Raw genomic sequence first — 24,909 nt, 5'->3', positions numbered from 1 at the left:
CATTCTATCTACTTTAAGAGCAATTCATCTCACCCAATTCAGCGGGTCACCTTCCTTAAAATCAATAATAAGAAATGGGCACTTCCAAAGCATGAGCGAGTTTATTCCAAACCAGAGGTCTAAAACAGACCAGACAAAATAGACCTCAGAAGTGACTGGATACCTCCATTCACTAACAGGGAGTTTACGGTGACTAGTTCTGACACACACACCTAAACTGAAGACAACTACAGCTGTAGAAAACTATACACTACAGTCACAGAGAACTACAAGAGAGCTTTTTACCATGTCCACTGGCCAAGTAACTGTCAGAATCCAAGGATAAGCCATGAATTTCTTGTACTGCAACCCCGTTTCCTGTAACGCATGAGAGAAAGTTGTAAAAGCTTTTTGAGGAAACTGTACATTTGATTCATAAAGATAAGAATAGCAGAAATTGTGCATTGTATTTAAAAGACTTAAAACTTAGGACAATTTATATTACACATTCCTCATGCAATCCAGCACATTAAGCAAAATCTAATCCCTTCTCATCTAGTTTTTACTTATAACCAATAAGTACATCAGCAGATGAAAAATGCACTTTATATAAAACCTGAGTTCTCTTGATACAACTAAGAGACAACTTGTGTTTAAAATTTATAAGCAGACATATGCAGGGTATGGTCCTCATAATTAATTCTAAGAGATGCCTCCCCAAGAAGTCTAAGTATATATTCCTCTCCAACACTTTGTAACTAGGTACTGTTAACCAGTTGAACCCGAGAAAACCATACTGAGCTTTTCAAATTATAGAGAAATATTTTCAGAACAAGTATGACTTGATACAGAGAAACTTCCTCAAATCTGCAATCACTCCAAGACAAAAGGCATGAAATCTGCAATTCTTCATTAGTCTTAGTAAAACATTACAAGTATTTCTATCCCCATCTGACTGTACAGTTGCACCATAAACTTCTCTCTTCTACTGCTAAACATTTCAGCAAAAGAACGAGAGAGGGAATGAAATCTACAAAAGAACAAAGAATGGCTGCAAGAAATAAAATGCCACACACAGGAAAGCAGAAGAGAGAAACAGAAGAGACGAAGAAAGAGGGAAGACAAAAAGAAGTGGTTCTAAAGGTAAGCCTACTTCTCCACTCAGATGTATCATGGCCCACAAACAGGAAATAAGCGCATCTGAATGACAATATTAAGATCATCATCTGCTTCTGATGCCAGCATATATTTTCTCAATAACATCAGCGAGAATTTTGTGAGGATGCATGGGTAAACAGATATAGCATTGCAATTACTTAATTAAATAGCAACAGTTAAATCACAGGATCAAGACTGAACCTTTAATTTTCCAATCCTCTGAATGATAGAAACAAGCAATGTAAATCAAAAGGGAACATCAGCTAACAAAGTAGATATCTGGTAATGTTCTCCACCTTCATTTGTACTTTTACTACTATTATCATTTGTTTTCCAAAAATATGGTAGCAATCATGGTAGTCCTGTATGGTAATACTTCTCAAATAACTTTCACTAAGTCATGCTTCCATCATATTTATGAAAAAGATGACAGAGAACTGTATGAGAAAAGAAATGCAAACACAAAGAGGAAACAATTCATTTTAAAATAACAAACTACTTTGATCCTCTTTCTACTACTTAAAAGGTTAAACCTATATTTCATGAAGACTGATTTCAGTGAGCATTCTACCTCCACAAGCAATGCAGAATCAAGCTCAGTATTTAGATTTATAGAGAGTTCTACATTTTTCACATGAAAAAAAAATCTCTCTTAAACAGAACTACTATGCATTTGCAAACATATTCTGTGCAACTACAATATGCCTGTAAGAGCCATAGAACCATCATTTTCTACTTCTCCCTCTGTCTGTCTTCAAGACTTACCTTCCACCTGTCTCATTGTAGACTTGAGCCCACAAAACTTGATGGTATGAATGAAATCCCTATTATCACAGTTCTGCTTTAACACAAATCAGTCTAATACTCAAGCATTTTTTCAATCACCTAGTAACTGTGGTAATATAAAAATGGTCACTTCGAAAATAATTCTTTATATATTAATACTGGTTTTATACTAGTCTTAATATATCAATGGTAAATAAACGAGCTGACAGATACTATCTTTAAAAAATATTTCACTCTGCATAAATCATTTTTGGAGATTTTTAGGGTTAGTCTATTTAAAAACAGACAAAAAGAGTTTTGGAATTCACCAGATTCAGGATTAAGAAAAAAATAATTTGTCTCTATGTATTCTGAACCATGCTAAAAATAATTTCAGTTTTGTAACTGAAAGCTTTTAGATATCATCTCACACTGCTGAGCAGTACCTTTGCACACTGCAAAGAGATGAGAGAGATGATAGAGATGAGTGTTTCACCAGATCTTGTCAGGTATTTACCTATGCCATTACACTTCAATGGTATGATGAATTAAGTATGATTCAAAAATAATACTTTCTCCATGACAATGGGAATGGTCACAACAGCCAAGTTAAGCATGCATACATAGGCCTTCAGGACTAAGGTCTTCACACAGTCTTTTAAAAACAGACGTATGAATCCCAGAATAACGAAAAATTCCCAAAACTGAAAGGATAAAAGAATTAGTTTTCAATTTTTTGGTTTTACAGAAAAAAGGATACAAGCTTTGAGAAATATCAAGTACAAGGATTATCACTTAGTACTCTTCATAAGTAAAATGTTTCATTAGAAGGTTAAAAGAGTGCCTAAAAAACAAAGCTGCTTTGTTTTTATAGGATGCAGAATACGGCTTCTAAGGCAACTGTAGAACTTTCTTTTTTCCCCCCACCAGGACAGGAAAAAAAGGTTCCAGAGCTGTAACACATGGAGGGTGATAACAACAATAATCACTTCTTCATATCTTCATGAGTGCCTGCCCTATCACAGCTGCTACTCAGGGCTAATTTAGTTGTGAAAGAAGTGCCAGATTATTAATTCATATGGCCAGACACATATCGGATCATTTCTGTCAAAAATTAGCCCAACTGCTACCACAGTTCTAAAATGAAAAAAAACATGTTGGCAAATTCATCCTCTGTGGGAATTTCTGCAGCAGCTGGTCTTTGAGAAAAGCTCAGTTAAAGCAAGGCTGATGGCTGCAGCTTGACAAATCAATTCAGAGGTGGCAAATACAGAAAAAAGCACAGAAGCAACTGTGAGAGAGCAGCAGAAAATTTGATGTTAGCATAATCAGCCAAAGATCAGTCAAACAGAGAAAAGGTATTGTAAAGGTACGCATTCTTCTTAACAAACCTCAAGAAATGAGATACTATTGTTTTGACAGTGTTCCAAAATCACAAATGCATCTTTCTTCTTTCATGTGACAAAATATAGTTACAAAAATTCATATTGTCAGCAAAATGGGAGAAAAGGATTCAAATAAAAATATCAGTGAAAAATTATCTTTAAAATAGCTCATCAATAATCCACAGTAACATTTTTAAAACCATCTATCCAACAGATACCAAAGGAACTGTTTACCTGCTGCCAGGCCAGGTCATATCTACCTCTGTAAAACTGCATCAAAAGAGCTCCTAAGCAAATGCCAGATTCAGAAAGACTGCAGTTAAACAACCCTAATAAAACTCTGAAAATAAAAGTGACTTACAAAAATTATTCTGCTGATGCTAACATGGGTCTTTACAACATCAAATTTCTCTTGTGGAAAACAGGATTATCTTCCTGAAGGAAGGAAGTGTACTCCTGATAACCAGCAAAAACTCTGTCAGGTTGGCTATTAAGGTAGAGCATCTTGTTTATATAAAAACACCATGCAAAGTCAAAGCTGTGCCTACCTCATCAAAAGTCTCTGTCATTTTTCGCATGACATCCTTCTTGTGTAAACTTTGAAACATCTCTGCTGTTACCATGCCTAGAAAATATTGTAAATAGAAGAACTATTGGTAATCATATTACATTAATCAAGTCCAAACTGTTGCAAGGAGTTTAAATTCAAAATTAAATTCAAAAATATAAAGAAAGGGGGGCTCACACTGTTTTATCTGCGTTTGCAGTGGTACAGGGTGACATAAATAGATTTATAGTAGAAAATACTGATGATCCAAAACTGAAATTCTCATTAGAGAAACCTGCCCCACATTGTCTAGCACTGCTACTGTCTTTGACCATTCATTTACTTCAAGGATTTGCTAAAATTTAACCCCCTAAGTCCAAGACCCCAAAACACTTTCCATATGAGAAGGCATTGTTAATCAAAGTTCTGGAAGAAATTTTGACATGTAAAAGGTAGATTCTAGCTGCTTAAATACACTCAGAAGTTGCAAGTAAACAGAATAGTCTTGTTAAATACTCATTTTCCATCCTGAAGCTTTTAGCTAGCAAACCATCCCCAGAAGTCACTGCATCTCAGTGTTTGTTACGAAATAATCAGATGGCTTCACAACCCTCTGGTTGCTCTTCTAGACACCAAAGCACGGGGCTTAATTTGTTAGTTGTTTATTTTCAAACAAAGATACTAGAAAAAACAAATGATACTAGAAAATTACCAAACAAATGGCAACTGAAATACAGAATTTTAATTAGAACTTTTAAATTAATTTAATTAGTATTTCCTATGTGGGGATTCTGCAAAGGGATGTGACATGCCACTTCAGAAACTTGACCTTGCAAACCATCTTCAAAGACAGCTCTCAGAGTTGGTAAGCTGCATACACAGAGTTGAAGAATTTGACCGATAACATTCTTTGTTTAAAACAAACTCCAAATGGGTTAGGACTAATAGCAAACAGTCCAGATTCTAAGTACACAATTTATTGGAGAAAAAAAAAAATCAGTTTTAGAAAGCATAATTCAAATGACCCTCACCCACTCCACAGGCAAAGCAAAGGGCTATTAAGTGGGTGAATTACCTTGACAGCCTGAGCATTGAATGAAGAAGTTGATCAGATCTAGAAGTGCCACATTCCGGTCTTGTTTATAAGCTTCAACCCAGTCATCTACTACGGACTAGAACAGATTAAAGAAACTCAATAGTCAGAAGCTGCTCCCAGCATGCCACACACTCCACTGAGGACATCCATAATGCAGATATACTCTAACTAACATTGTTCTGTCTTCATTCAATTATAAAAATGAGACCAAGTTCCACATCATTTTGTTCCATCTCTAATAGTATGTAAAAGACACCTTCTGGGGCAAAATGAATTCTTGAACTGCTCATTCACAAGTTCTGCTCGACGCAATGTTGCCTTTCACAAATGCTTTGCTTCCTATGAACAGGGAAAAAAAACCCCACAGCTTTAATAAGTTTAATATATAAAACACAAAATGTCCTCTTCCTGACTTCTTGCCAGCACTGAAGTAGTAGATTCACTGGGGTCTTTTGTCAGCATTTAAATTCTGCACAATCTTATAATTAATATTAGCAATGGCCTCTGGAAGTTCTTTTATTCTGCCTCGTTTGTGTAGAAGGCTGAAATAGTTCCCATACTACAAGTCTTAAGTTAGAAAACAACTCCAAATTTCATTTCTAGGACAGTCCAGCTTACAGCCTGCATGTGACACAGGACCTGCTGGAACAAATCATCTAGCCTTCAGCCTACTTTTGCTGCCCCACAGGTCTGATGAATTCCAGCAGAAGCAGATGAGTCTCAGCTACTGCCTTTCCAAGCCCTTCATACCATGCCTCACACAGCAGATTCTGGGCCCTTCCGGGAGCCCTGCTGAAGTTCACACAGCTGTAGCACAGCAAAAGTGCATCCACACAAAGACCTTAAAAGACTGGGGCCTTAGCATCCAAAATATAAATACACGTTCCATGTGCACAGACATACTTCACATAGAGACACTGCGCACTGGAGGCATATGTATAATACTGTATAAAAATATTTGGGGCTCCAGTTTCTAATCTTTCATACAAACATAACATACACATATGCATGTACACACAGAGTATGGGGAGGTAGGCTTCATCATACTGAAGAAAATTACTAACTAGATAGAGGCACAAGGAACCTCACTATTATACAAAGTGCTTTCAAATTGCATTGAAATGGGGACAAAGGAAAACTGCCAAAAGGATGTGTAAAGGAAGACTCTTAAATAAATGGCCTTATTTTCAGAATCCTGAGCAACCAACATTTTCTACTGATGAACATTTTCTTTATTTTTTAAAATAACTCTCTTTTTGTATGTTCAGACAATGCTTTAGGAAAACTGGTTTAGGTACATATCTCTTTTCTCTTTTTAAATACCTGACAGCTACTTTTTTGCTTATTTCTTGAAGATGCATTCTTTTCAAGAATCACTGTCATAACCTTTTTCCAATCAAATATGTTTCTCCCATTTATGTCAAAAAAAAAAAAAAAAAAATTAGTGCTCCAGAGAATAAATAATTTAAATGACCACTGTTTATCCATCTTCCCTCCCACTAACTCCTCTCAGAATTTAGAGCTGGAAATACCTGCATGGCCCGTTTCCCCATGCTAACCACTTCAAACAATGTAACTGCTTCAACCACTTCTCCATTCTGCAGATGGCTCACTCTTCTACAATCGGAGGAATTTCTCCTTATGTTTTCACACTGTTCTCGGATCTTCCGTTTCTCTCTCTGAAATAAGTCAAGTGAAGAAAGCATGTGAGAACATGAAACACGTAACATCCATTCACTGGTATATGAATTATCCCTTTATAACACATTTATGTTACTCTCATTTTAGTGATTTCCCCAGAATGCCAACTATTCAGTCTCACTGACACTGACAAAACCATATCAAACATGACTGTACCAGAGGGTGATGAAGGAAAGAATTTACCAGTTTGAAATTTTCTCTACAAGGATACGTAAACATAGGAAGTTATAACTGGAAAGAAGCTGCTGAGCAGTTGTGTACTACCTGGAAGGCATTTTTCAATGGCAGCTGTAATTTCTGAAGAGTGGACAGCAAGCACAGCTCTTCTACATCTGTTAACTCACCGGATAAGCACACAGCCTGCAAATTAGCATCAGCTGCATAAAATGGGCAACTAAGAAAGAACACATGCTGAAATGAACTGACTGTTCAAAACCCAGTATTGAGGTTCTGATGCCAACAGAATTTGGCGGTCAAACTGTAGCCAGTGATTAGGTTTTAGATGCACTGTGTTGTCATTGTTTTATGCAAGACCCAATTTAGTACCAACTGAATGAGACAGAAAATAAATTCTATCATGAAAAGTTAGCTTACTGGTGTTTTCAGGTTGCCATTTCTCAAACAGCTGCCATTCTGCACAGCAGACTCAGGCACAGTCTCATCATGGACAGCATTCTCTCTGAAGCATAACAAACAAATGTTGAAGGGGATAGCTGTGACAACACAGAACTAAATAAATATATACAGAAAATAAAAGCATACATAAGAATTTTAATATTTTATTTATATATAATGGCTTGGAAGGGTTTCTTTTTTTGTTGCTAAGAAACTAAATAACTAACTTCAAAAATACAATATAGATCTGGAGCCTTTCTCAAACTATTTTCTTTCCTAAAAGATTTCACAGATAATTAGAAAACTAGTGAAACTCTATCAAAGACATCAATCGAGTAGAAGGTAAGTAAATGCAATGGAAAGCTGACGTTGATTTAAGGCAGCCTGTAACAGCTTTGCACCATCAATAGATAATACAGCTCTATATCAACTTCGTGGGTCTTCTACACAAAACACGAGAACATTTGATGGGTCTGTGACTCAAAAGGGGAGGAAGAAACTGCTTTACTTTCTCTATAAATCATGTTGGAGAAAAAAGGTACATAAGACATTTAATTCACAGGTTGTCTCTCATATGATGGAGGAATTGTTTTACAAAGAAAGATGTACCTTTTAGGAGAGCTGAAACCACACATTTATCTGTAATGAAATCATGCCATTTTTTCAGTATTTTCCAGTGCTAACAATATGCTTTGCCAAAAGTCATGTTTGAGTAGACAAGTTGGATCCCACTTGTGCAGCAGGTCCAGTACTGGCAGCTGGCTGTTATGGCCTCCTTTCAAACTACAGTGGCCAGGCTATGAAGCCAGTTGGCTTGTGCTATAAGAAGGCACAAAAACAAAGTAAACATAAGAGCGTACAATTACTTAAATGTTCATGCTACTGCTATGACAAAAGGGCGTACTAAGTCAAGTGATCACTTTATGAAGAACAAAACAATGTATCATACTGTCAGATATAGTCAACTCTCTGAAATCCCATATTGGTTAAAAAGATGGAGAATTAACTGTGCTGGATGCAGAGCCAGCATGAGTCCAGCTAGGTTTATCAATGCCAGATAAACACTATTCTTCCTTTCCTTCCCAAGCAGCTTCAGTCAGACACTGCCTCGGCAAAGCAAATCCTGAGTCTGCATAGCAGAAACTGGAGGACCAAGGTCCGGATGTTATTTCATTAGTAAGAGCAGATAGATGTTTTTAAATAAAAACATTTCAGTTTACTTTTTGAATCTATTGGGACACTTCACCATAACTGAGTGATGTGGAATTAGGTTTCCAAAGAGTCATATGCTGCTGTATAGCTTCTACAAAAATATGTCAAATTTCTAAATAAAATTATGCAAATGCTTAACTTCCTTACAGAGAAAAGTCCCATTAAAGTTAAATTTAACAAACTTCTTGTCAAAGAAGAGTTCAAAGAGTACCATAGTGTTTGATGGATAGAAGCTAAGGAAACAAATCAGAATGAACCAATCCTTAAATCTGTTGCACAGACTTCTACATGTGATGGAAAAGAGGGGATGAACTGTAGCTCACAACCAAGTCAGAATGCTATAAGCAACTCTTTGCTTAAGTTTTCAAAATATTTTCTTTGATTTCTGATTGTGAGCCACAGAGATTAAGTCAAGCACCACCAAAAACTTTCTAGTTCAAAAGAACATGTAATAAAATTTAAAAAAAAAGATAGCAATACATATTGCTTTTCTGATGCAGTCTCTTCCCAGACTCTTCTACAGACCACAAACAAAGAGAATTCAAAAGTGCTTGCCAAGGAGCTGCTTCTCCTATGCAAGTAAGTCCTTTTACTCTAGACTTCAAAGGAGAATGCAACATTATGGACCTAACATGTTCCTATCTATGCTCTTTTACTAAAACTGCCACTCATATGCTAGCCAGTATTTCACTATGTTTCCTGTTTTTGCATTATACCTTAATGCTCAATATACTCTCACACAATCTTCCTGAATTGTTTCTACGTACTACGTAGGAATTTGCCACATCCCATAATCAAAACACACATGCATTTCATTGCAGCAACCATAATTGGGTCCAATTTGAATTAAAATATTTAAATTATGAAAAAAATCAAAATTGCTGTAAGACAGTTCAGTCAAGTACTTGTCTGAACATGTAGTGCTTTTAAAACTACGTCTAGAATATACCTTACTGAAGCTTTACCTCATGCAGCTCTTTCCCAAGAAAATCCTAGAGGTGTTAAAGCTGCTGTGCAAGCAAGATGCACATGGGAAAACCACTTTGAATTAATGGCACTACAGATGTCATGTACTGACCCCACGCTACTTATTTTGTCAACTCATGCCTGGTAAAAGGTGCCTGTAGCAAAAGGCGCTCAACAAAGTAAGTGAATGAATGTTGTATGGAACAGCATGCTTACCTAGCCTGTCTGAACCTGCAATAATGAGGAAGAGACTGGTGACCTACAACTTTCGCATGTTGGGCTAATAATGCCAAGTAAAATGATATACCCTATGCAATGATGCCAGTTGAACTTTCACACATATACTGAGCATCTCTGTTAAACACACAATGAAAGTAACTAGGCACAAAGCAAATACTAAAAAGCTATTTAGTCACTTAAGTTATCAATGCACCACTGCACATAGCAATTGCCACAGGAAGCACCATGCTCCAAAAGTCAATCTACACCAGACACCCCACCAAAGACAACACAGTTAAGCAGGTTTAGGCCTCTACCTGTTTAAAAATTATTTTAAAAGATCCTTCATCATGACCCTGTAACAAATAAAATTGCAAGGGGGGGGGCAGGGGAGAAACCTATCAAGAGCCATCACAGCTTGACACCACCTTGAAAAAAAAATTTTTTTTTCACTTTATTATGAACTTAACAGTTCTTCTAGACTAGTAAGGTTTTCTATATTTTAGGTATTCTTTAGCTCCCTAATTTTTAGGCTTATTTTGCATTCCTTAAAAAGCTCTTATTGCTTGTTCTCATTTGGTTTCTTTATACAGAGGATTGTGAAAAAATATATATATCACTGAATCTGGAAATATTTTATTTAGTTTTGGTGGAGTTTTTTAAACCCAGATACTATCAATACTCTAGCTTCTTTTACCCCCTTTTCTTTAAATACTGATCTTTCCAGTACGGCTATTCATAAGGCAGAACTTAACTGCTTAACCATTTGCAGGAGTTAGACCAGAGCCTAGAAACTGGATCCCATGGAGCCACTTAAAATTCAGTGAGGTATTTTCATGGGATTTTTATCAGCACAGCTGAGACTCTGTTGAAGTAATTGCAAAAAGAATTAAGAAATCCTTTTATCTGTTATCTTCTTGAGCAAAATAGGAACTACTAGACCCAAGGACGACACATGGTTACTACTGCACTGATCAGTATGCATAACTCCATTTAACATCCTTTCAAGGATATCAGTGCAACAGTGGGTGTGGCGCATTTTGAAGTATTCATCTGCCTTTCCCCCCCCCTCTCCGTTAGCCTACACCATATCGAACATGTTGGCATATCTAAATTCACTGCCTGGTGCACTGTTAAGTAATTCTCAGTCATTTACCTTCTTTCCATCAGGAAGCAATAAGGACACATAGGCAGAACTACTTTCCTATCTCATAACAATTCTGACCTTTAGACCATGCTACCTATGGCTCACAGGCTTTTTACCTGGCTTGTCTGCCACAATACAGTCCTTTCACTAGTACTTGAATATACTTATAAAACACTTGAAGTAGGAAGGAAGCAAAGCCTTTCTTCCAGTCCTGAAACAATACTTTCTTCAGCATTTCTGAGTTCAATTTTCTCATCTTTGTAAACATTTGGAGCAGATTTAGCAACTCACATTTGAAAAGAAAGCTACTTCTTTAACATAGAGAGAGATAATATATTCCTTTAGTTGTGTAAAGGGGACAATTAATCTATGTTACTGGAAGACTCCTACTTACAGATTCTTAAATTAGAAATTCCAATACAACTGCTTCACCTTTTAGAAGCAACATAAGAAGCTCAGCTAAGCAATTCCCAGATACCTTCCCGGCACTTCTGAAACTAAAAGGTTGGCTTCAGATGAAACATCTTGGAAAAGACATTTCGGAAGCTACATTAATTGTCATCATGAACTAGGAGGAATACATCTCACAGCTTTTGTAGAGCTTAATGAAGTGACAGACTTGGAGCAGACTTGCTCAGAAGGTGACAAGATCAGCAAGGACTAGGATGCAAGGAGTCCAAAGCACACAACAGTGGACACCTAAGAAGCTTCACTTTTTGATTCTAGACAAATTGTGCCTAAATGTATTAGCTTTACCACTTAACTTATTTATACCTGCTATTTCTACTTCCAAGTACATTCTGTAAACAATGATATCAATCTGTCTGGTTTATAAATCATCTCAACTAATGACTGAAAACATACACTATGTCCCTGACCATAGCTGTTTAAAAGGAGGGAAGATACAGAGAAGCACATTGTCTCCCCTGTGATGTGACAAGGGGTATGCACTGGCACTGACAGTGCCAACGGGGAGACTACAGATTAGTTGGCACTTTTCTCCCTCAGTACCCTAAATTTGCCACTGAATCGTACTTTCAAAGTAGGCTCATATGCACTGTACTGAATAAGGCACAGAACAGCTTGCAAGATCAGGGTCCTTGCACATCAGCATAAAACACTACATTAAGAAGATGCTAAACTATACTCAAGGGGCAATAAAATACAGACATTAGTATCAACATGTAGTACCTAGCAAATCCCTTTTTTCCTCCCTCCCACCCAAAATAACACATTGTAGACCCTCCCAGTATCTACAGTATACAAACTGTAAAGGGATAGTGCCCCAATTTACCAACACATTTTACAGGCACTTGTGCCTGTCTTACTTTTGATTGGGAAGATTGCTGGCTGGGTTGGGCTCGGCTATCATTTCTACTACATTATTTCAGCAGCACAAACAGCAAGCTAACACTTCCTTTCGAGGAAACTTCACCAAGAACATGATTAAGAGTAACAAAGACACAGCTTCACCGCCTTGGCTCTTCTGGACTTAATAGCAGCAAAACACTGTCAAGAAAATGAAAAGAATTAATTCTAGGCATCTCTTCTAAAGAAAAAAGCAAACCCTGCAAGAAAAAAAAAGAAAAAAAAAGAAAAGCTTCAAAAGAAAAATGTATGCAGAGGGGGAAATTTGGAGGTATGACCACTACACCTGGAAGGAGCTCTGAAGAGGCAGCACTTTGCGAAGATGCCCGCTGTCAGAGACGGGGACCGCGAACCGAGCGCACGGGCTACACCACCCCGCTGACCTCCCATCCCCTCAGCCGAGACCCCACTCCTCAGCCACCCTCCCCTCGAGCACAAGCCCACCCCGCGCCCCGCTTCGCCCCACATCCGCCACCCGCAGCGGCCCGGGGCTGCCACAAGCCCGCCGCCGCCGCTCCCCAGGGGGAGATAACGAAGCACACCCACGGAACACCAGCCCAGGACGCGCAGGCCCCTAGCACACCTGCATGTCCGCGTAAAATCCCCCGACACGACCGTGCGCAGGCGGCGGCAGGAGGACGGAGCAACGGTGCACGGGCGCGGCACTGCGCTGCTCCGGGCCGGCGGGGGGAGGGGCCCGGGCCCCAACGGCCGAGCGCGCGCCCCCCAACGGCCGAGCGCGCGCCTTCCCCCTCCCGCCCTTCCCCAGCGCCGGCCGCACAGGCCCCCAGCCCAGCCGAGTGTCAATCACGGCCGCCTCTGGACGCCGCCCGGCCTATCAGAGGCAGGGCTCGCTGCCACGTGCCCTATCCGCGCTGGGGGGGGGGGAGGGGGAGGAGCGCTAGGTGTCTGTGCGGGGCGAGTTTGAGGGCGGAACGCGCCGGTTCGTGGCGCTCGGTTTCTTCAGGGCCGCTTAAGCGGTGGGAGCCAGGACGGAAGGGTGCGCTCCGTAACGGTCTCTCCCGGCCGTTTCTCTCGCGAGGCGCTGCCAACCGCTGGGCCATGGGGCCCGGGCTCCTCTCGCGCTCGCTCCTGCTGCGCTGCCGCGGGGCGGCCGCCGCTCTTGGCGCTGCCGCGGGCCGCTGCCGCCCGTTACCCGCTCGGTCGCTCGGCGCGGCGGCTCCCGGCTGCCTGTGGGCTCCCCTGCGGCCGCCGGGCAGGGGGGAGCCCCCGCGGGCGGGTGGCGGTGGGCCGCGGAAGTGGGTGGTGGGCGCTGGCGGGGGGGAGGAGGAGGAGGAGGAGGATGAAGGTGAAGAGGAGGATGAAGATGAAGCGGAGCCGGAGGAGTTGCTCGGCCCCTCTCCGCTCGCCATGGGCCCCGGCGCGCAGCGTGTGGCTGTGGTACACCCGGCTGTCAAGTGGGGCCCGAAGAAGCCGCAGCTCACCACGGGTGTGTGGGGGCGCCGGGGCGGGGGGCGCGCAGGGCTCCGCCTGCCCCGGGGGGCGCCGGCTCCTCGCCGCGGCTCGGCATGGGCAGGGCCACCTTGCTCGCTGCGGTCCGGGTAGCCTTAGCGGGGTCCCGCTAGCCAGGATGCCTCTGCCTCTCCTTGCCCATGCCACTCACGGTTTAGTTTTCTACAGTTATAAACCTGTAAGGTCCGCAGGAGTAAACTTACGGAATTAATGCCATTAACGTTCGCCTGTATCAGCTAGCAAAATGCAGACTCAGAATAGGTGGAGGTCTAGATCGGTGCGTTCTTCTGCGATTGCTTTTTAAAAGAGAATGTGTTCGCAGTGGCTGTCTGCATATCTGTGCTTTGACTTGTGAATTACACTAACCTTGAGTCTTAGGCTGCAAAACAACTTGGTGCACATAGTGCTTAGCTTGCATCAGGAAATAGCCAGGTTTCTCCCTTATTAACCTAATGTTAGTAGCCTTCAGTTCTTAACCATGCTGCCTGGCCAGGTAAGCAGGAGCCTTTCAGCCTTAAGATTTGCCTGGAAGTTGGTTTAAGAGCAGTAGTACTCTTCTGTCTATAGAAAACAGTGCAGTGAAGATGAGGCTCTTAGGCTGTTATTTAGGCACATTCACTAATTCATAATTCCTTTATCAGGACTTTATTTAGCATTGCTATTCTTAGATTTGTAGCTAGCTAGCTGATACATATGCATTTATCCTGCACATTTAGGATTTATGAGGCGCTTGTCTCTGATGATGCCTATCTGAACACTTCTTTGATGCAAAGTTGTATCAGAAAAAATTAAATATCCTGTAACTTACATATATATATATATATATATAGCTATCTTATATCTCAGTTCATATTTGACATGTCTTCTCATACTTGCTTGTATTCAAGTTTATTATGCTATAAACCTAAATTTCATTCTATTTTATTACTACTGCTAACTGTAACAAATTGTTACTATGCAGAATAAAGTCTGTAACCTTTTCAGGATTTAATTCAATGCTTAAATAAAACACACTGGACAGGCATCTTCAAACACTTTCATACTATGTTCCCATTTTACAACTGGAAAAAAAATTATGAAGGCACCTTTCTATCCAGAAATACTGAAGAATAGCAGTGACCCCTTTCCACTTATTTAGGCCCTCCAGATGAAGAGCCTGAAGTCTGAACAAATGTTTTGGAATGATTCTTGAAACCCCTCAAGTACAACAGAAAATGTGTGCTTTTTAAAAAGAACACTGACAATATGAGGAGAAAGAGAATTATGGTTACTTTAATAATATATTACCTTTTGGACCAAGGTAATCTATTTAATATATCAAATGTATTCTGCTATCTAGAGGAACGCGATTAAACTGCTATGAAAAGAGAGTCTTATTCCGACTTGGCAAAACCAACTTGATCCACTGATCTGATTTGCCCTGGTAGCCCTTATAATTGTATGAAGTCTCTTTAAATCAGTGCTATGCAATATAGATTAAAAAAAAAAAAAGAACTATTCTAATGAGCCTGAATACGGTGTTGGAATTTGCTGTGTTTTTACCAAGTCAGAATTCAGTGTAGGTTCTTTATGAATAAGCAGTAGTGAAGTTTGCAGCAACGTATGCAGTGTTAGGAATTCTTTAAATACTGCCGCTAAATGCTAATGAATTATTCACATGGTTCAGTGCTCATCTAAAACAGTAGAGTATGCATTTTCAACTAATTACTTGTTTAACTTTTTAAGAATGAAGTAGTGTGTTGAGGCAAAAAGCTGGGTAATTTCTATGTTGACTACACAATTCAAAATTCTGCCAAATCAACCACCCTAGAAATAATTTGTGCTGGCAAAAAGATGCTTTGTGAGGTAAAATTGCATCTAGGAGTTTAATTACTCTAATTAGAGGTAAAATATTTCCTGCCCTGTACTACTAGTTAAAAGAAATACACTATTAGAATTTCAGTGTAGTTCAGGTCTTTCCCTGTTCATGTATGTACTACAGTTATTGGAAATCTATATACAGAGTTATGATGGTATATTATAATCTTTCTTTTTTTCTTATTCTAAAGCTGAATTACAGATTGCTGAAGCTGTTGCTCTTGTAGATACCCTTCAGAATTGGACAATTTTAGATAAAATAATTATTCCTACAAAAACTCCTGATAAGAAGTTTGTTTTTGGCAAAGGAAATTTTCAGGTTTTGACAGGTAAGGACCAAGATTTTTCAGCAGTGTATTATTCTAAATGTTAAAACTTCTGTAAGTGAACTATCCAAAGATCAGTACAAAAGTTGAAGAGAAGTACAAATTTGTTTATCTGTTAGGCAAACAGACTTCAACGATATTTCTTTAAAGGCTACAAAAAGTACACAAAATCGAAATAACCCATAATCGCTTAAAAAGTGTAGGCAACTTAGTACCTGCATTTAAGTGATTGACTTACATGAAACTGGCAGCTGTTTTTGACATTGTACTAAATCAGTACAAATACATTTGTGAACAAAGAATATCATACCATTTGATATTTTATTGCCACTGTTTTCAGTGCAAAGTGGTTTTATATTCCATATATTTTTGAAAGAGATTTGATATTTAACACTCTATTTTGTAATGGTTATCCATCTTTTAGAAAAGATTAAAAAATTGCCCCATCTGACAGCTGTCTTCTTGAATGTGGAAAGAATATCGTCATTAACAAAGGTAATTAAATATAATGTCAAATTATATTCTTTACCTCAATACTGTTTGGAAAAATATTGATGTTATGAAAAGGAAGGTCAGTTATGACTCTGGATTTACAAATGGTAATATTTAAAGCCAACTGAACTGAGTTGTATTGTATTGAAAGGAAACATAATTCTGATTAAATATGTTTGGTGTTATATTCAGCTATAGTGCATAAAATTTTACAGCAACCTGATAGCCATTTAATATAGACTCTACTCCCACCTTTGCCACTGGCTTCATGTAAAATTTTGGAAGAGTTGCTTATGGTCTTTTTTACAAAATGAGGATAACAACACAGCTTCTGTTGTGAAAAATATCAAGATTTTGGATTAGATATATGCACATACTTTCTATAGCTATATGGATGCTGTATTTATTTTCTGTAGCTATATGGATGCTGTACTGTATTTTGAATATCAGTTATAATTTCAAAGCAAGCCTATATTTGAATTTTTGAAATTAATACACTTTCATTCATCGTCCTTAAAAACAAAACATATTTTAAATAGACAGATAAATTGGGACCAGGGGAAGCATGCTTCACTTTTTTTGTTTGTTTGTTTACAGTGTGTATAGCATTAAGACAACTGATGCATGAACTTTAGATGCTTTTTGAAATACTTAGACAAACACTGAAAAAATACATTTTAGTTCTTCTGCATGTACGGCATCATGCAGGGTGTGAAATGCAAACACTGCAAGCAAACATTAATTCTTTTCAGGTAGTTTTGAATGCTTTTGCTGGCTTATAAAATGAATAGAGGTAGTAAACTATCTTGAACGCTTCAATTTAATGCTGAATTTATTGATGGAATGGAATTTGAAAATCTTTACATTAAATGTTCTAGTTTTTCTTCCCTAATTTATAGTTTGAGTTGTTAAGAACTCTTACTTAGATCTTAAATGCAGCTTACCAGGATCTTAATTCAAGAGAGTTTGTGAATACATTTATAAAACGTAGCATTCTGGGTTGTAAAGACAGGGAAAGGAAACTACTTGCATACTTTAAGTGTCTTTTGATGAATTAGAACTGTTTTTTTTTGTTTGTTTGTTTTTTTAAGTATTTCATGGGGGGCTGGTTGTGAAATAATTTTCCTGCCTTCCTCTCTTTCCTATTTTTTTATTGGGGTAATCTTTTCCTCCTCCTTTGTTATCCCTATCCTTTCCCATACAAGAATTTCACCATTATTTTTTGTAAGGATTTAACCATTGAGATTCTTGATTCTTCTAATGCTATGAGTTTTGCTGTAAAAGTTGTTGTGAGAATCTATTAAAGACAATAAAAAGATTCCCACTGAAATACCTGGGCCTTGACTCAGAACAAAGATTTAGCCTTTAAATTTACCTTTCACCTTTCTTTCTTTCTGGCCAACCAAAATTTTGTTTTACATGCTTCTGATCACTACCAGTCCATTGAAAAGGAATCCTGAGATCCTCTGAGTTCAAGTCTCCATCAGCTATCTATAACTACAAATACAGTGCTGTATGCAAATTGATTTACTGATATTGTTGGGGGAAGAAAACATTTAGGTTATTTTGTCTTACATGGTTAAAGAAAGAACTGGAAGATGCCTGGGGCGTGAAAGTTTTTGACAGATACATAGTTGTACTTCATATTTTTCGTTGCAATGCCCGGACTAAGGAAGCAAAACTTCAGATAGCATTGGCTGAAATTCCACTTCTCAGGTACCGCCAGCTGTGCAATCTTTAACTGATATTTCCATATTTTAGTATCCATTTCTTTACAGAAACAAGAATGGTAATACTGTGCTGTAAAGAAAAAGGCTACTCTTTTGGTGTTTGTATTATATGCTCAGTGATTAATTAGAACATAGAAATATTTGCTTTAGTGTCATTGCTTTAAGCTCTAGCAATGTTGACAAGCAAAACCCCATACTGTTCAATAGATAATCTTACAAAATACGTTTTTACAGAAAAAGGTACTGATTATTTCCAATCTGGAAGATGGTTTGCAGGAATATGTAGGAACTGGATTAACATTTGTAGGTAATTATGTGTATTTCATGCATAATATAGATAGGTTTAATAAGGAAAACTAAGGACAAGGACAATTAAAGGCCTTTATTTATATCTGTCTTTTCCACATTTCTATATGACATGGTATAGGCCCTTAACATTTGTACACGGAAATTGGTGGGAGTTGCATGGTTGTAACTAAGACATTTTTGGCTCCCTGAAATTTCAGGACAGCCATTATAATTTGCTAAGAGACTTATACAATTTATCAAATTTCTTTTGGGGAGACAGGAAAATCTGGATTTTTCACCAGTCTTGTAGCCACGGGCAAGTTTTATTTAGACTTCTGTCTTGTAGCGTTTTCATAGGTACTGTTAGATCATCGCTACTGTTTCAGATTTGTTAGGTGTTTTATGATAGCTTGATTAAAGAATATTGCTTCTAACTAAATATTACTCCACTGTCAGGTCGAATCTGAAAAATGAGGTATCTCAGTTAGATCAGCAGAGAGGTGGATCGAGATACATCATGGGCTCAGGTAAAGTCTAAATATATTCTCATGAATTAGAGGATTTTTCTCTGTGGCCTTTAAACAGGGAGAGGCCAGGAGGAAAGGTGGTTTGTGTGCTGTATCTTATTGAGTGAGAGTATATTGGAAAGAAACTTAAATCGCAACCATAATAAAGTTTTGATCTATATTGACTCAGTGAGTGAGTCATGGACAGAGAATAAATTTATAATAATTTTATAATAAATATTTACTGCCACAGCAGTTAATTATATGTGCACATGATTATTCTAGAGCACTTAGCATATGTTTTAAAAATTATTTATCACTCTGATTCTGTCTTAGGTAAGAATACATGGTTTCAATTGCATATTTATAACTTCATATTCCATACTGCTAACTTAATTTCCAAATAATTACATAACATCGCTTGATTTACTGCGTCTCTTGTAGATTATTCTGCTAATTATCAGTTTGGATTTTTCAGGTGAGACATTCATGGAGACACAGAATCGTCTCTTGAAAGAAAAAGAACTTAAAATTAGGTATGCCCTGGAGAAGCTAAGAAGAAAAAGGTCTATACTTAGAAATCAACGTAAAAAATGCGAGTTTCCGATTATCTCTGTAATGGGCTATACTAATTGTGGTAAGCAAAAACTCATGAAATTTGTAACATAAAAAAGCTTGCATTATCTAGTTTTTAATTAGAAGCTCTTGCCAGAAGCTCATTTCAGTGTGAATAGGCTTTGTATTTTAATTAGTTCCTAGACTCTGTAATGAATATATGTCAGTGAGGATCTTGTTAGGAAAGCAAATGGTGCTTGTTGTTCTAGTAAGATTTTCTGCAGTGTTCAAGCCATGCTTTGGAGAACTACCGAGCTCCTGTTGTGTCAAAAGGATTCTACACATAGTGCAGAAAAGGGCTGTGTCCCTTAATATGAATTTTTGTTAGTTGGTCAGAATGAGTAGAGAAAAGTACATGGGTTTTTAGATAAGTGGAAAAAGTTGAGGCATAGGAAGAAAGCTGAGGAGAGCTGCGGTTGCTCTGAGAAGTGTACTTAAGCAGCACTGTAGCTTTTCATTGAGGAACATGTATTGTTTTGAGAAGTGTTTGTAACAATGTAAATAAGCTAAAGTTATTTTTCCATTTATTTTTTATAGATTACACAAGTGAATTCATATACAAGGCATAAATTAACTTTGAACTAGACTCTTTCTCTGGTTACATTATTTTAAAACCATTTCATTTTATTATTCAACATCTTTATAAAAAAAAAACTTACCTTGCACTAATTTTATTATCGGTTGAATACTCGTAGATTTTGAGTTCCATTTTATTGTTTTCTTAGCCATCACACTTCTATGCTTTTAAAACTGAAGATTCAAATATACTGTAATTTTGCACATGTAATTGAATTACTTTAACTAGAATATATACTGAGCCACCTTAGTTTAATAACTGTAAGTTGTGTGAAATATTCATAAACAATTAAATCTCTCTAGTATTATGTTCATGATGAACCTCCTAATAAAAGCATAAAAATACTATAGTAAATATCATTAGTGCTTCTGATTTTTGTTGGGTTTAACTAGTGAATGATAATATGATTTATTTGAGAACAGATGCACTAAGGAGTGCATCAGTGTAAGCTTCCTAATGCTGTCATGGCAGCATTCTTCAGTCAGTCTTAGAGGTGAGACATGTAGATAGGTCATTTTCCATGTCAGTTCAGTATTTGATCATCTTGTGCTTTAGCAGCATAGCTTCCAGACATGACCTTAAATCCAATTCCAAGTCACAAAAGCCATAATTGTCTTCTGACTTCATAACATCATATAGAAGACTAAATTTAGGATAGATTTAAATTAGTGAACTAGAGATGAAAAGGTCTTGTATCGTACACTTACCTGAGCCTTATGAATTAAAATTTCACTTGAAACAAGCCATTAACATTTCTTCAAATTTTTTATTATTTTTATTTTTTTAATAGGAAAAACCACCTTGATCAAGGCCTTGACTGGGGAAGCAGGACTTCAACCTAAAGATCAGCTGTTTGCCACTCTTGATATTACAGCCCATGCTGGCTATCTGCCCTCACATATGCCAGTTATTTATGTTGACACTATTGGGTTTCTGTCTGATCTTCCCCATAATCTGGTTGAGTCCTTTTCAGCTACGTTAGAAGAAGTTGCTTACTCAGTAAGTAGTTGACTTCAAAAATTGAGAACTCACATATTTTCTTTTGGATAATCTTCACCCCTTCAGAAAAGGGAAAGTTGATTGGAATATCTGGCTGACTGTAATAGTCCTCTACGATAATAAATATTAGGTAAATATCTTACTATAAGCCACTTTTCTGACACTTGAAATTATGCAGAATATATAAATATGAAAAGATTTTAGAAGTGCTTTATTCAGAGTATATGTGTCCTTTTCCATAGTACCTTAATAAGATTCTGATGATTAAATATATGAAAACATAGACAGTGCATTGGAATAAGTTTAGTCTAGCTTTCTTGAGGGGAAAAAAAGAAAGCCTCCAGAAGAATATATATTTTACATAGGTTTCATACATCACTAAAAGTAAATGATTGTGATGTGATGCAGGAAGCATGTAATAAATATTAATGTGCTTTTCCTATCATTTACTCATGAAAACACACAAAGCAAAGTATAAGGCTGTGTATACACACAGACATTTAAACAGCAAAGCCTATATCCTCAGAGGTAATGAAATCAGTGGTAGTTGGATGTTGAGTTGGATGTGGAGTGAAAGATTAAGCCACCTACGAATGGCATCATGATTATAAAAACTGGTACTGCTTAATACTGTTTTGTTAGTTCATTTGACAATGTCAACCTGACAGTGTATTTTCTAATGGATAGGAATGTATCTTGTATGAAATAGCAATGTAAAAATAGTATAAAATCCACAAAGCCTAATAACGGGAATATTTCATTAGCTAACTGTCTTGTATATTGATGCTTGCTAGGATCTGATAGTTCATGTGAGAGATATTACTCATCCAGAAACTATTCTCCAGAAAGCAAGTGTTCTGTCAGTTCTGAAGAATCTTAATCTTCCCAGCCACTTACTGGAATCAATGGTAGAAGTTCATAACAAAGTGGATTTGATAGAAAGGTAAGCAGGAGGTGCTAAATATACTTAACATTTCTTGTTCTGGAAACTCTTTAATTCTTAGTCTGGAAAATAGCTTGCACACTTCTGCATATACTTAATAGTGTTTCTAATCTTTTATGTATGTAAATAGAAAAGAACTCATCATCTTTTAGTTTTAAAAGGACTCACTTGAGTTATAGAAGAAGTAGTCACTATAGGAAGGCACGACTATAAAATAAACAGATAGGTAGTCTGTGTTTGGAATATTAAAAAGTTCTAATCTTTAGAGTTATGAGCAAGTCTGCTGGCAATTTTTGCCTTTCAGGTATAAACCTGAAGAAAATGCTGTAGCCATTTCTGCTTTACGTGGGCATGGTTTAGAAGAGCTGAAAGAAGAAATAGAGAAAAGAATTTTGAAAGCAACTGGGAAGAAGATTCTAACAGTTAAGGTCAACTTAGAGGGAGCTCAGCTAAGGTAAATAATTTGAACTTGTAAAAAGGACTTTGACAAATATGAAACTCTTAGTCTTGCATGTCTTGCCAAATTATATCATACTTATTTTGATCTGTGATAAGAATTACAGAGATAATTTTCAAAGCTTTCTAACATACTAAGAAGAAATGTTGACCCATAGACACCATAGAGCCTGCTTCTGAAAGTGTCCTTCAGAGTTCTGGTGTTAGTGCACTAAAATAAGCTTCCTAAAAGACCATTTCACTGGTCCTAGAGCCATATTTCTGATAAAAACACAAATCTGAAAGATCGATGAAAATATTATGCCTTATTTCAGAACAGCAAATAGCAAATGGAAAGTTAGTTGAAGCATGTCATCTTTCAAAGTGTGAAATTATTTATGTTAGAATGTGTATAAATATCCTCTAGTTGACCTAAAACAAAGATCACTTTTTATGAAATGTGGAATACCTTGAAGATGCTCATGAGCTTTTGTTTTTATAGTTGGCTATATAAACAAGCAACAGTCCAGGAAGTAGAAGTCACGCCTGAAGATGGCACAGCCAGTGTGAAGGTGATAATCAGTAATTCTGCCTTTGGTAGATACCAAAAACTCTTTCCCAACAGTAAGTTATTTATCCCATGAAACTGCATCCTTTTCTGGAAAAAGAAACTGATCTCAGTAAGAGCATTTGAAATTAACTTAATGACTTGATGGCCCAAATGTTGTAAAGAGTGTATTTCTTATCCACTTGATGTTTTTGATATACTGATATTGTCCCATTTTTCAGAATTTATTACCTCCAAGGTATCTCAGTAGCTGATTGGGAAAAGAAAATTACATTTGGCCATATTTAAATAATCATACAGATTCATGCATTTTGGTTGAACACATATTCAGTTAAAACAGCTGCCATATCTTACTGCACTGAAGCAGAAAACATAGATTTGTATAGTTAAAGCAAAAAATAAAGTTATCTGTGAACATCTTTTACCCATACAGTATTCTTGGATACAGTAATTTATTTGCAATACCTATTACTGTAGCAGTTCTTAAGGAGAAAACATTTAAGGTACAGTGAGGCATGGATTTCAGGTAAAAGTGGTATTTCACAAAAGAAAATACCAAAACCTGATCCATTACCTGAGTAATGAATTACTGAGACTGGGAACGAATAAAACAAAGAGTACTACAGAAATGAGAAACAAAACTGTATTTCAGTCTGTATTGAACAAATAGATCAAGCTTTATTAGGTAAAGTAACAAGACACTTTAGGTACAGAAGATATACAGAAATACATTCTCAGTCTATGTAACATAGCACTTCAGGCAGGTGGTGACTCTTAAAAAAGTCAAACTGAATGATTGCTGTACATAAAGTAAACAGAGGTGAGATCAAGGATAAAAAGCACTGTAAAAAAAGCATTTTAAAAGCCATCTTTCTAAATGGAATGTTTGGTTTTCACTCCCATGTAGCCTTTAATTGTGGGAGATTGCATGAGGAGGTAGTGTCTTAGCCTTTCGTTTCGAGAAGCCTAAGGTATAAGTTTGATTATTTAATGTCAAGTAACATTTCATTTCAAACTTGTGCAAATATCTACTGCAAATGTGAACATCTTGCCAGACATTTGAACTCAACTTTTCATATAAAGTGCATCTAAAAAGTGAGGTATGTTGATGAAGCTGCACAGTGAACTTTTATACAGCACCTGCTTCATTTTATTCCTGACACTTGCCAGTTCTCTTACCTTCATGATCATCTATTATTGCACAGTTCATTAAAAAATTAAAAAAATAGAATTAATGTGCAATGGCAAGCAAGGTAAAACACTTAGTTTTTGCATAAGCATAAAACATTTATTGGGATGAAAAATAATTTTATAGCTACTAAAATAGGTAAATAAAGGAAAATCAATTATAAAATGCAAATGAGCACAACAAAAGCCAAGAAACTGCATTTTTAGAGCAGGCCCTGTGTATATTACGCACTAGTTTCATGTGTGTTTGTTTTCTGTGTAAAGGGTCCTTAGCAGCTCCTAATAAAATAATGGGCAAAACTGTCTAGGGGCCTACTTCTAGTATCTTGAGATCAATAGTAGTGCTGGCATGAAGGTATAAAAAGTGTAACAATGGTTTTCAAATATATGCATCTTTAATAAATCGTGAAGAATATTGTGACTACCCTTTGGTAAAGCGGTTCACAGCTGACACTCAGCACACAGTAGTACAGCTGTTTCTAGACCTCCAATGCTAATGATGTATTGATGTATATAAAAATCATGTCAAATAGGATTGCTGATGAACTATCTTTGATATATCAAAAATATTTTTAAACTGTTTATATTGTATATTTAAGACAAACCATGAAAACAGACAAGTCAGTTTCACACTGATATAAAATACTGAGAAATGGAGCTTGTGAGTATGTGCAGAATATCTTTGAAGTTAGTTGAAGTTATAAGAAAAATAAAATCTGATCACTGAATAATTCATACACATAGTGACATTATA

The 24,909-nt window shown here is 37.2% G+C and overlaps 2 protein-coding genes across 4 annotated transcripts in view; one reads left to right on the top strand and one right to left on the bottom strand.

Annotated features, from left to right (window-relative positions):
- The window catches only part of LOC106491237 (cohesin subunit SA-2-like), a 63,003-nt gene extending 50,171 nt beyond the window's left edge, over positions 1–12,832 (bottom strand). For 2 of the 3 annotated variants that reach the window (XM_067295898.1, XM_067295910.1), the window contains exons 1-7: positions 12,742–12,832; positions 12,119–12,299; positions 7,226–7,310; positions 6,463–6,609; positions 4,910–5,006; positions 3,836–3,912; positions 286–357 (exon numbers count right to left, since the gene is read on the bottom strand). In XM_067295898.1, the coding sequence (XP_067151999.1) occupies positions 286–357; positions 3,836–3,912; positions 4,910–5,006; positions 6,463–6,609; positions 7,226–7,310; positions 12,119–12,162 (522 nt within the window). In that variant the 5' untranslated portion in view covers positions 12,163–12,299; positions 12,742–12,832. Of the gene's footprint in view, positions 1–285; positions 358–3,835; positions 3,913–4,909; positions 5,007–6,462; positions 6,610–7,225; positions 7,311–12,118; positions 12,362–12,741 lie in introns of those variants that run through there. The other variant, XM_013950808.2, reaches the window with a different exon arrangement.
- A 360-nt stretch (positions 12,833–13,192) lies between these two features.
- GTPBP6 (GTP binding protein 6 (putative)) lies at positions 13,193–24,890 on the top strand. The gene is made up of 10 exons (XM_067295876.1): positions 13,193–13,608; positions 15,680–15,817; positions 16,239–16,309; positions 17,892–18,022; positions 18,781–18,851; positions 19,309–19,467; positions 20,813–21,021; positions 21,816–21,964; positions 22,269–22,418; positions 22,902–24,890. Exons 1-10 carry the CDS (start codon positions 13,221–13,223, stop codon positions 23,041–23,043), a joined length of 1,608 nt encoding a protein of 535 aa, XP_067151977.1. The 5' UTR covers positions 13,193–13,220; the 3' UTR covers positions 23,044–24,890.
- Positions 24,891–24,909: the final 19 nt, after the last annotated feature.

This window comes from Apteryx mantelli, chromosome 1, assembly GCF_036417845.1.
Source record: "Apteryx mantelli isolate bAptMan1 chromosome 1, bAptMan1.hap1, whole genome shotgun sequence".
NCBI classification, from domain to species: Eukaryota; Metazoa; Chordata; class Aves; order Apterygiformes; family Apterygidae; genus Apteryx; species Apteryx mantelli.
The sequence above is the reverse complement of the archived record's forward strand: the minus strand, read 5'-3'. Positions and strand labels throughout refer to the sequence as shown.